The 11,317-nt window shown below is 40.1% G+C and overlaps 2 protein-coding genes across 2 annotated transcripts in view; one reads left to right on the forward strand and one right to left on the reverse strand.

The window, feature by feature from the left end:
- seta (SET nuclear proto-oncogene a) overlaps positions 1-3,339 on the reverse strand; it is a 3,744-nt gene extending 405 nt beyond the window's left edge. The window contains exons 1-8 of the mRNA XM_032515596.1: positions 3,075-3,339; positions 1,657-1,714; positions 1,225-1,367; positions 1,032-1,135; positions 831-944; positions 440-610; positions 154-285; positions 1-69 (exon numbers count right to left, since the gene is read on the reverse strand). The exon at positions 1-69 is cut by the window's left edge and continues 405 nt beyond it. Coding sequence (XP_032371487.1) covers positions 46-69; positions 154-285; positions 440-610; positions 831-944; positions 1,032-1,135; positions 1,225-1,367; positions 1,657-1,714; positions 3,075-3,147 — 819 coding nt within the window. The 5' untranslated portion in view covers positions 3,148-3,339 and the 3' untranslated portion in view covers positions 1-45. The remainder of the gene's footprint in view (positions 70-153; positions 286-439; positions 611-830; positions 945-1,031; positions 1,136-1,224; positions 1,368-1,656; positions 1,715-3,074) is intronic.
- An 881-nt stretch (positions 3,340-4,220) lies between these two features.
- Positions 4,221-11,317, forward strand: part of LOC116689161 (serine/threonine-protein kinase N2) — a 19,880-nt gene continuing 12,783 nt past the window's right edge. Inside the window, exons 1-5 of the mRNA XM_032515574.1 lie at positions 4,221-5,112; positions 5,379-5,541; positions 7,461-7,612; positions 7,755-7,968; positions 8,746-8,868. Coding sequence (XP_032371465.1) covers positions 5,385-5,541; positions 7,461-7,612; positions 7,755-7,968; positions 8,746-8,868 — 646 coding nt within the window. The 5' untranslated portion in view covers positions 4,221-5,112; positions 5,379-5,384. The remainder of the gene's footprint in view (positions 5,113-5,378; positions 5,542-7,460; positions 7,613-7,754; positions 7,969-8,745; positions 8,869-11,317) is intronic.

The following is an 11,317-nucleotide window of genomic DNA, read 5'->3' on the forward strand; positions in this document are numbered from 1 at the left end:
AAAACCAAACGGGGAATAGAAGGTTGAGGGTCTGGGTAGATGTTATTAGTCGTCTTCTCCCTCATCATCCTGAAAGAACAAGATATCTAAATCAGTGACTGTTGAAAACAAGCTACATTTAACAACACCTGTTTGACTTCACTATCACTTTACCTCTCCATCTTCTCCATCATCTTCTTCATCATCCTCTCCATCTTCATCTCCCTCCTCGTCTATGTCCTCCAGACCTTCCTCGTCCTCTTCATCATCCTCACCTTCACCCTCTTCGTCATCCATGTCAGGAACCTAGCGATAAGAATAACTTTTAGCACTTTTGTTTGTTTTGTCTATTAACCACACAAAATAAGGAAGGAATAGATGTGATCACATATGGAACATCCACGAAGAAACTTAAAATAAACATGGCAGCTAAGGATACATTAACCTGGTTGTAACATACCAGGTAGTACTGCAGGGGGTTTGGCCAGATGTCGTCCTTGATGACCTCCCCGAGCTCATCAGCGCCGGCGTCAGCGTGATCAGTGAACCAAGTGAAGAAGCTCTCTGGCTCTTCATGTTGCCTCTTTCTTCCGGCCTTGTTCTGTGTCTGGCTGGAGCGCTTGGTCAGGTCCTACAAACACATGAAGAAAAATAAGATGTCTAACTGTTCATTTAGATCAGGTCATGCTGCTTTAAAATAAATATTTTAGTCGAGACCTTAAAACTAGTATAGAAGTGCAGGAAAAGAAGTCTCCAGGCCCCATTGTAACTTGTATATATTTATACAAAAAAAGTTTAACTACCCCTCTAGCTTACTTTGCTGACAATCAAACTCAAAAAGCTAGACGTACCTTTCCTGATTTCCATTTAATTTCTGTCGACTTTGAAGATGGGTCTCCGCTCTCATTCAAATGGAACTCTTTGGAAAGTACTTTGTTTTCGAAGTACGGATTTTCGTCAAAATACTAGAAGACAAAAAAAAGTAAGAACATAAAAAACTTAAACCTCCACGTTTTTTTGCGTCAAAAAAATAAATAAATCTCAATACTTACAAAATCTATTCTGTAGCCTGACTTGATGTCTTCAAACTCTGTCACCTCCACTCGGCTCAGGTAATGAAGTGCTTCTTCATCTTCCTCTCCCAGTAGGGCAGATACTGTGGGACAAATCGTACACACCAAACTTTGAGTCACTGCCCAAATCATAATTATTTATGTAATAAAAATCTCATGTTTAATTGCTCACCTTGTGGATGGTTGACAAACGTGGTGACCCAGAAGTTGGGGATTTTGGCGATCAGTTCGGACCTCTTCTGAAAGAATGGCTGACGGAGTTTGTTGTATTTCTGTTCTACTTTGAGGATCTCCTCACTGGCTTGCTCGTTCAACCTAAAGGGAAAAAATCAAACACCAAATCAAAAAAACAGTTTTGAATGTCCATGCAGGAAATAATGAATCTAATTTGTTTTGGATTTTAGTTGTTCAATTATATTTGTTTGAGCGTAGGAACTTCATAAACTGCACCATGGAGAGCTGTGATTCTGCAGGTTTTTATGACAACCACAGATTACATAATCTGATTTCATTAGTTGCCTCCTCTTTATTAAAATATGTACTAATCACCTTTTGTCAATCTATGATGGGGAAAACCTCAGCCCTTTGATTTTTTTTAAATTACCTGTCAATTTCGTTTTGAACTTCGTCAATGTGTTCAATAGCTTCTTGCTGCTCTTTCTCTGTAGAAAAAAGGACAAAGTGTTACAAATTATGCAGAATTTATAACTTAACATTTAGGACTGGCATCAAAAAAACAAGACATTGATATTATTAATAAACGTGTATTAACTCATACATACAAGCAAAATAGACATTAAACTAATCAACTTGCCATGATTATGAGTTGCTGTTTAGACCAAGATCTGCAATAAAATTTACTGTAATTTCTAAAACTACTGAAGGCAAGGGATGTTTGCCAATTCCCAAAGTTTCAATACTTACAATATGTAATACATTTTTATGACAGCGGTTTTTAGATTCCAGATTAGTTAATGGTGAGATATAACTTTTTCGTTTTGATAATAGCATTTTTTAATGTGGGTCTATTTGTAAACCGTAGTCAATTTTAAAATATTTTGCGCTAATTAGCTTTGGCATCATATTGCAACAGCAAAAAAAGTGTTTTAATGACAATTGTCTTTATAAACCGGTAACAATGCCGAAAGGTCAATAAACGTATAAAACTGATAATTGATCGTTACTTCGCAGTAAATCACGGTAGTTGGCAGATTAAAAGCCGGGCTCCACCGGAGGTTACGGTAATATGAGCGGCAAATAGCTACAGCTCTAGTGGCTCAGACACTCACCGTTTCCTGCCGGCTGCTACTGACAAGGCCGCGTGGTTTAAATGTGGGACATCCGAGTGCAAACACAGAGCGGCGTTAACGTGAGAGACCGAGGTAGGACAGATGCCAGAACAGACCCCCCTTACTGTCAAACCGTTACTTATACCGCGGAGATATGTGTCCAGCTGTCTAACAATTACCCAGGTAACTGATTGAAGGACTAGTGGATTTAAATGTATTTTACGAGAAACAAAACATAACCTCGTCAGCTAGCGTTAGGTAACATTACAACAACAACACAAGCTGGCTAACTGCTAATGCACAAATGAATTGGCCAACTTATCTGGTTATTAAAACACCATACTAGCAGTGTACAAATGTATTTGTTTATTTGAAGTGATTCTACAACATCACATATATAATGCTCCAGTATAGAATTGGGCCATTCAGTCAGTAGCCAACGACACAACTGGCCACGCTGATTATGCTAAAGCTAACATGGCCTCTAAGCAGCACCGGTCTGAGCTGAACAACAGGCAGAGGAGCAGCGGCATGCTAATAAATGCGTTAGCTGGCGAGCTAGCTCCCGTTATCGAAATGTGAACACATGCATCAACACAAAGAAGTACCCGGGGCAAAATCAAAACATTAGACGCAGTAATTATTAACAATATTTTCCTCAGTGGCAATGCAAATTATGTTAGAAGAAGAAAGTGAAAATGGCGGTGAACAGGAGGCCGCCATTCCCTCTTACCGGAGGTTTCGTCCGCTCCGTCATGGTTCGAGTTCAGCTCCTTTTTACTCACTTTTGCCGCCGAGGCCGACATGTTTTCGCAAGCTGGGGTAACTTACACACGTCTGAGAAAATAACTGGTAGCTTTGAAATCTGGTTTCTCCTTGAACAGGAGAATTAAAGTTCAGCGTGCAGAAGCCAACAACGTGCTGCTGTCCGCACAATGTAGCTGCCGATGAGCGAGGAAGTCACAGCAACCGCCGCTCACGCGCTCCTTTCAATACGAACGCGCCTCGCCGAATGGAGAAGAGGCGAGCTCCGCCTCTCAAAGTAGGTCTCACTACTCGGCTGCAATTTGCCGATTTACTCATCTTTCCTCTTTTAAAATTACATCCAAAATGTACGAAACCTCTAATTATTACTTATGTTTATCTCATACGCAATTGTTTACATAATTGCAGCCCAGAAACTGACGTTATTTAGGCCAGGCCAAACCTTTAGTTGGACCGACTCGCACTTGCGCACTTTAAAAAAGATGCTGAATATCGGTAGAGGCAGGAGGAACCTCATTCTGGTGGTCAGTGCAAATAAGCCCGTTAGTCACAGGTTGTCCCGGGCTAATTGATCTTTTTAGATACGAAAATGACGAATAATAATGAATAAACCAGGCCATTTTGTCCAATATTGCGTCATTGTGCATATACACAAAACCATGTGTAATATAGCTGCCATTTTTATGAGGTAAACCTTTAACCTTGTGGACGTGTGGGCTATAAGCGTAGCCTACGGGGAGAAATTAGTTTATTTAAGTGTCCTTTAGTGGTAAATTGTAACTGATTACATTTGCCCAAATACAGTACTTAATTACAATGTTGAGGTAGGCTATTTATACTGTATTTGGTTATTTTTATTGTATGCTGCTTTATACTTTCACTCCACTAACGTTACATTCTGTAGGCAAATATTGTTGTACTACATTTAGGCTATGTGACAACTTTATTTACTTTCCAGATTTAGATCATTAATAAAAATATATAAGTATTAAATAAGTATTTTAGTATGCTTACCAAGTAGCCTATATTGTGTTGGCTAATAGTTTTGTACTTTTACTTAAGATTTTGAATGAAGGGTTTTTACTTTTTACTTCTTTTTTTTGTATTGCTAAATGTATGTAAATAAAAGACATTAATAGTTTTTCCACCAATGGTATCAGCTCATGTTTAGCCTACATGTAACTCATATAGTAATGGCTTTCAAGCAATGAGCCCACCAACCTCCATTATCATTTGTCAGAGCAACAGACAGCTGAGAAGAGGACAACAATAACCACAGAGCTGTCATGGATGCTGCAGACATGAAGTTTGCATGCAGGGCTTGTAAACATCCACCGTGCTGTCAGTAAGCCTAACAATATGTCCTGCATCATGTTCAGTACCACAACAGCAGCTGCTCTATTATTCCCCACCCCCTGGTTTTATGTTGACTACAATCAGGTTATTAATGTCTCTCACACACCTCTAAACACTGCATGTAAGCTGGTCTATGCATTGTCCCAAAGAGAGCAGCAGCAGCTCTTTGTTTGTCTTTTGGTTGGTGACAGCACAGGAACATGTGGTCATGCAGCAGCCAATGCCGAGCCCAGAGCAGGCGATCAGCACTGTCAGAATAGCAGCAGCAGCAGTAGTGCTGGCACCAGAGAGGAACTCTGCCATCCCCCTGCAGAAAGAAACCCACTAAAAGAGAGAGAGGGAGAGAGGGATTTGGTTACAGAGCAGAGGAGGATGAGGATGCAGTGGGAAGGGGGTGTTGCAGAGGAGGCTGCACGGAGGCAAAAACAAACAGGAGGACAGGCTGTGTGATCCAGGTTTCAAGATGTAGGAGCTGCATCAGAAGAGCCTTCAGTCAGTGTGTGTGTGAGTGCACCATAACATCAGTGGACTTGTGTTTCAAGGATAGTGAAGGTGGAGAGGCGCAACCTGATAAGTCCTCCCCTCCACCTCCACCGAGGATGATGACAAATTAGTACTTATTCAGCAAGGAGCGAGTCCATCACCCTAAGGTTAGTAAAGTGCAAAGTCATACTGTTTTCACCTGATGTTAGCATGTTGTTCTCACTTATCCCATATTTTCTTTGGCATTTGTTTTTGTTCAGTATGGAAATGAGATGTGTGTGCAGTTGTGTGATTCCCTCATTGCCACTTGTTATAATGAACCATGGCTTTATTCAATCAGTTCAGTGCTTCCCTGTCACAGCTGACCTGTCAGGAGAAAAAGCATGGTGATGAAGTGGAGCTTGTTTTCTCTTAATGTGATGTTGTTATCCAGGATCAGATGTTGTCCACAGCTCAGCAGATGCTGCAGGATAGCCGCTCCAAGATCGAGCTGATCCGACTGCAGATTATCAAAGTCACCCAGGCTGGCAGCAGCAGTGGCGGTGGTAGTACTGGCGGGGATGGTGGCGATAACCTTAACAGCACCACTCACGGAGGTCAGAGTCCTGGGCCATGAGCCCTTTAGAGGGTCACAGAATGAAGCACTGGATATCAAAAAGAGCTTTTTTCCCCAGCTTCTTCTAGGATGTAAACTTCTCAAAAGAGGCATGAAATCATCTAGATGCAATGACCAAATTATATCTGTCACCAATAGCAACATTAACACATCTGTGACAGAATGTATGGCTTTTTGTCCAGTCTACATGTAATGCCATTTTTTGGACTGGAAAACTAGGCCTTTTAATCTCTGAAGCTCAAATCATTGAACCTTTACAAATACGATGTAGGCTCAGGCTGGAAATTGAAAACCAGACAGTGTTTTATTTTCCTTAACTCAGAAACCTGTAAAATTGTAGTTGTTATACCTCTAAATAAAAATGTACACACTTTTTATGTTAATCCAGACATGTGGTTTAAAAATGTTATGGTTTAATTAAAGTCATTAATGTGTGCCAGTTTCATTTACAATGGAGAGGTTTTGGTTGACGCATAAAAAGCTGCAAAATTATTTTAGTTTTAGTTTAGTTCTTTGTTTTGTGTCCCCAAAACAATCTACTGAAAGAATTTCCTGTGAAGAAAGGTCATGTTCAGAGACGTTAGAAACGTCAGAAATGTCATTGGTGGTATCAAAAACCCATTTTGGTTGAACTGTGCTTCCTGCCAACTGTCATCTTTGTGGGTATTATTTGTAAAATCCGGAAAGTGAAACCACTCTGCAGCCTTAATAGAGAGAGAGAGACAGAGTAAATGGGAGATTTAATTCTGAACTGGAGAGGTGTGCCATTTTAAAAACTCTGAAACGAACACTTACACAATGATTCATGGCTTGAAAGTAAAAGAGTATGAAATACGAGACAAGTAACTCTATATGTGGATTCCTCGGCTCATATGTCCTTTCCCTGACCCCTGACCTCCTTTCTTCTGATTGATATAGCAGGCAGTTTAATTCCCGGTGTATTGTCAGCTAAACTCTGTGTGTTGTTTATCCAGAGGGAAATTGTTGTGCATCAGTTGCAGTACAATGTAGGGAAGAGTGCAAATAATCTACAAACAAAAAAATATATATAAACAATAAAGAATATCAGTAAGGTGAAAAAATCAAATGTTCACAATGCCAGAAATGTAAACATGTTAACAGCAAGGTGCAAAAGTAGCAAATAACAAAAAGTAACAGGTAACAATGAGGATAATTAAATAAATAGGTTAACATTTACATTTGCTCACAATTTTCACATGGAAAAGTAATACATTTCTAAAAAAAAAAATAGACATAAAATAACTGCTGTTTTTAGCAGCACTATTATAATAATATTATAACGTTTCACACCATATAAGCATGTGCAGGACTTTATTAAAAATGTTGATAGATTAGGTACAGAACTGATGCTTTTCCCTATATCACTTGCAATTCAGTACAATATAAAGAAACTATTTATTCTGTGTTTACACTTCAGAAAATAATAATTGGTGCAGATTCCCTCCAGTAAACTATTGCTGCAAGCTGGAAAAGTCATTATGAAATGGATCAAATTTTAAAAACTAGACATTAATAGGAGTCAATATTACAAAAGCAGCAAGAAAAAAACAACTTAGATCCTTCCAATCCAAAGTACTTCCTTTTATCCAACTGTTTGCTCCGCCAGTGCTCGTCTCCCTATAATAACTTAGCAACATGTGAAGGGGTTTTCTCCCCAGTCATTCTAATCATTTATGCCTAGAGCTAAGTGTCAGCTAACTGTCAGAAACATAACAGTTGTAATGTTAAGACCTTTGCCTGGAGAACTGTCCCATTTTAGAGAAAAGCATTATAAATATTGATTGCAGGAATTAAAAGAGAATCTATGAGGATGTTTTGCTCGTCTGAAGTGAATTCCTTAAGTCTCTCCCCCTCTCTCCGTCTTCCTATTTCTATTAGTGATCTCGTCTGTTGGCATCAGTGCTGTGGATGCTCGTTTGGCAGAGTTGCAGCACTACATGCAGAGAGAGACAGATGCGTTGGTGCTGGCCAAAGATGTGGTGAAGCAGCTGGAGGAAATCTCTTCGCTGGACCAGAAGGCACTGGCTGAGGTGGGACTCTCACTCTTATTTTAAAGGAGCTCAAGTTCAGAGATAGATTCAGGCAGGGTAAAATCACGATTATACTAAATTTCTGGGACGTTTGCACATTTCATGTTGTTTTGTAACTACACAATGTTTTTCTGTCTGTCAGGCTCAGCTCCGGGTGCAGGAGTCTTCCCAGAAGCTGCATCTTCTGCAGCTGTCTCTTGAGAAATGCATGAAGGAAAAGAACCAGAAACCTCCACAGGAGCCTGCAGGGGAGTTCGAGCCTTCAGAGGGACCCCCGTCTCCCCAAGACTCCAGACCTGAATGTCCCCTGTCCAACTCGCCGTCTATCTTCTCTATCAAACCTGCCTTTTTGACTGGTGTGTATCACTACAAATTATGCTGTTTACAGATTTTTTAAAAAGTAAAAAAAAAATGTTCCGTCTGTATAGAAATGTTTCTGCATGATTCATATTCAGGCACTTAAAAAGTTTGTTTGAGTAAGATGGCCACACTTTTCTTTACTAATTGGAAGGTTATGGATCCTCCACACCAACACCAATGAATATGCAGCCCTTTTCAGTAGTATTATGGACGCCCAGTGTTTGAACAGGATTTACCATATGCTGACCTGAGCCAGTGGATAATCAGGACATGTAATCTGTTGGTTTTGGATAGTTCAGTTGTAAGCCAGTCTCAAGCTGCACGAGGCAAAAAAGGCACAAAAAAGCCCTTTTGATGATGTAACAAGGAGACAAATCCTGCAGCGAATAATGAGAAGGAGTCCCCGAGCGGTGAGAACACTCAAGGTGATTTTCTGCTCCACTGCTGTTGTTGCACTACAGAGAAAAAAGGGAAAATTAGGATGTGAAAGCTCCAGACAGCAGTGATAGAGTCTTCAGTCCGAGAGATTTATTTAAGCTGACAAATTAAGGTTTAATTTTGAAACGCCACGTTCACTTTGGTCAGCTCCCTTTACTGAGATTCATTACCAGGCACTAGAAACACGCGTGGTTACATATTTTGTAAGAACTGTGCTTTTCCACTTGATAGCAACACTGGTTTAATTTATCGCTTCGCTTTGCTGTAGTTCTTGTTGTAAATTCATCAACAAATATTATGTTCTTTTAAAGAATGTTTTTTACTATTATTTTTAGGCAAACTTGAAGTTAACCTTCTTGGATGTGAGGATTTACTGAAACCTCTGACCAGCCCAGAGCAGGGAGACCGTCTGAGTCCAAGTGATGACGGTTCACCTGCTGCTGACAGGACGGACGGTGGTAAGTGTGCATGTTTCATTTTTAAAGCACTTCAATCACATCTGATGGTCTTTATCAATAAGTGGAATTTGTTGAGTTGAATGGAGTTATTTTGTTGTTATGTTTACATTGATTTAAAGTTGCCACTAACCTATTAAATGCCTTTTTTTCCTGAAAAATGCTTGTTGTAAAGTATGAAAAAGTTAGGTAAAGGCTAATTTAATATCAGAGCGCTTATTGCATTTTATTACATCATATCCTCTGCCAAGGATGTTGGAAGTCATTTCAAAAAGCCATTTGCTAAATGCCATGACATTTACTATTTCAAAAAAATGAGCAGAAAAGACAAAAGGGATAGTATAACCCTGTTATAAGTTTACAGCTTTAGAACGGAGTTGCTGCTCTACCGTCGCTTGGTTAGTTAGTTTGTTGGTTTTGTTAGCTTTTAAAACACCAAAGTCACACAATAACACAAACTAACTAACCGATTGAGGCAGCGGTAGACCAGCAACTCCCGTGTACTGCAAGGGAAGATTTTATTGTTTTTGTCAAAGGATTCTGATGGCTTTGCAGAGAGCTTAGATGTATACAACAGCTTCAGTTTCCCACCAAAAAGGGCTGTCTGACGGCAAGGTAAAGCGGTGAAAACTTTCTAAATATAGCGTACACTGAAACTAATTGATTAGTTGCTTTAATTGACAGATCTTAATACTGAGTTTCTTCACAAAGAATCATGCAAAAGCACCACTTTAAATATTGTGTTTACTAGAGATGTGCTGGAAATAAGTTATTCAGCATGAAACAGCATTCAAAAATGACTAATCAACTACTTTAATCTTAGTCAACTAATTAGTCGACTTATCAACAGCCCTAGGGGGCAGCCCTAGATTATTTTTAGGTGTATAAAATCTGTTTAGCTGCTGCTCTCGTCCACAGCAGTACATTGCTTCCATCTCGGTCCTCCTGTCTGCTTCTCCGAACTTAGGGAGTGCCGGTGCTATCTACTGTATTTAATAGACTGAGTATGGAGACGTACCTCATACAAGCCCACTTCAAAAGATGCAAACTATCCCTTTTTAAAAGGATTTTCCATTTAAAGTTTCAGGTTTGACTCCAGCTGCGGTGATCCACACAAATTGTATATTTAGCTGCCTGGTTCTCTTCGTATCCACAGTCAGTTTGTTCTCAGAAAACTTCCTGTCCAGCAGCAAACAGCTGACTGACTCAGTTAGAAACTAGCTGGTCAAGAAGGTGGAACGTTAACTGTGAGATAGATATTTCCCCCAGGAGTTGATGGAAACCAAACTAGAGCTAAAAATAGAGTGAATATTGGACTTATGTACATTTATCAAACCTGACTTCTGACGGGACGATACTGTGCTCCCTGTCTGCTAGATGTGGAAGTTGCTACAGACTTTATTAGATGATAATATGTCAGAGTTGTTAGTTTTTCTGAACCAAAGTGGGCAACACATTTTTTGTTGCAGCTGTGAAGGAGAAATCCGGCCAATTTTTACCTGAATCTTGATCGCTAGTATCCTAGTACTGTTGATAGGGGGGGGGGGAAACAACCAAAATCGATGCCATTAGCTGCAGCAACTCCAGTTTGCTAGCACCAATTTTGGTTGTTTTTTTCCCTATTGACAGTACTCATCTATCTATACATCATCTATTCATCAAGCAATCAAGATTCAGGTAAAAAAAAATTAGATTTCAGATTTCTCCATTAAGTGCGCGTGAGCAATCACGGAAGGCTTGCATATGGACGCAACAACAGTGGTGTTGTCATTACTTAGAATTCCTCATAGGGCTGACATAAACTACCCACTATAGCTTTAATTCAAATGAACTGTGCTCACTGCCACACCGCCTTGCATGTTTGATCTTTTATTGCACCCATACACTTAAGATGTTTTATGTTTTTATGCTTTTATGTTTTGTCAAAAGCATCAAGGCTAAGATGCACTTATTGTAGCAACTCAACATGTTTATGATGACTCAGATTTGAACTGGAACTATAGTAAATAATCAGCTGCCTCATGCTGGTTAGAAACACTTCCTGTAAAAACACTGACTAATGGCGTTTTTCCATTAATGGTACCTGCTCGACTCGCCTCGTCTTGGCTCAGCTCGACTTGGCCACGGTGCCCCATCCTCTTTTTTTCCATTACAGATTAGTACCGCCTCATGCCTTAGGCGAGCCGTGGCTGGTCGTCATACCAGGAAACTGCCGCGATATGGCGAGTGCGCGACACACAGAACGTCAAAGGTGTGTTGCTTTTGATTCTTGGAATGTGGTTGTTACCACAGCCAGAAGACAAAATGGTTTCAAAAGAAGCTGGAGGCAGCAAAAAAAAAAACACTTGCTAAAGTATTTAAACATGGCGGGTTTGTTCAGGACACCCCCCCCCCCTTCTGACGCTGGCAATGACGCAGGGAATAGTGAGGATTCTCTCCGACCAATCAGTAG

Source organism: Etheostoma spectabile, chromosome 5, assembly GCF_008692095.1.
Source record: "Etheostoma spectabile isolate EspeVRDwgs_2016 chromosome 5, UIUC_Espe_1.0, whole genome shotgun sequence".
Classification (NCBI taxonomy): Eukaryota; Metazoa; Chordata; class Actinopteri; order Perciformes; family Percidae; genus Etheostoma; species Etheostoma spectabile.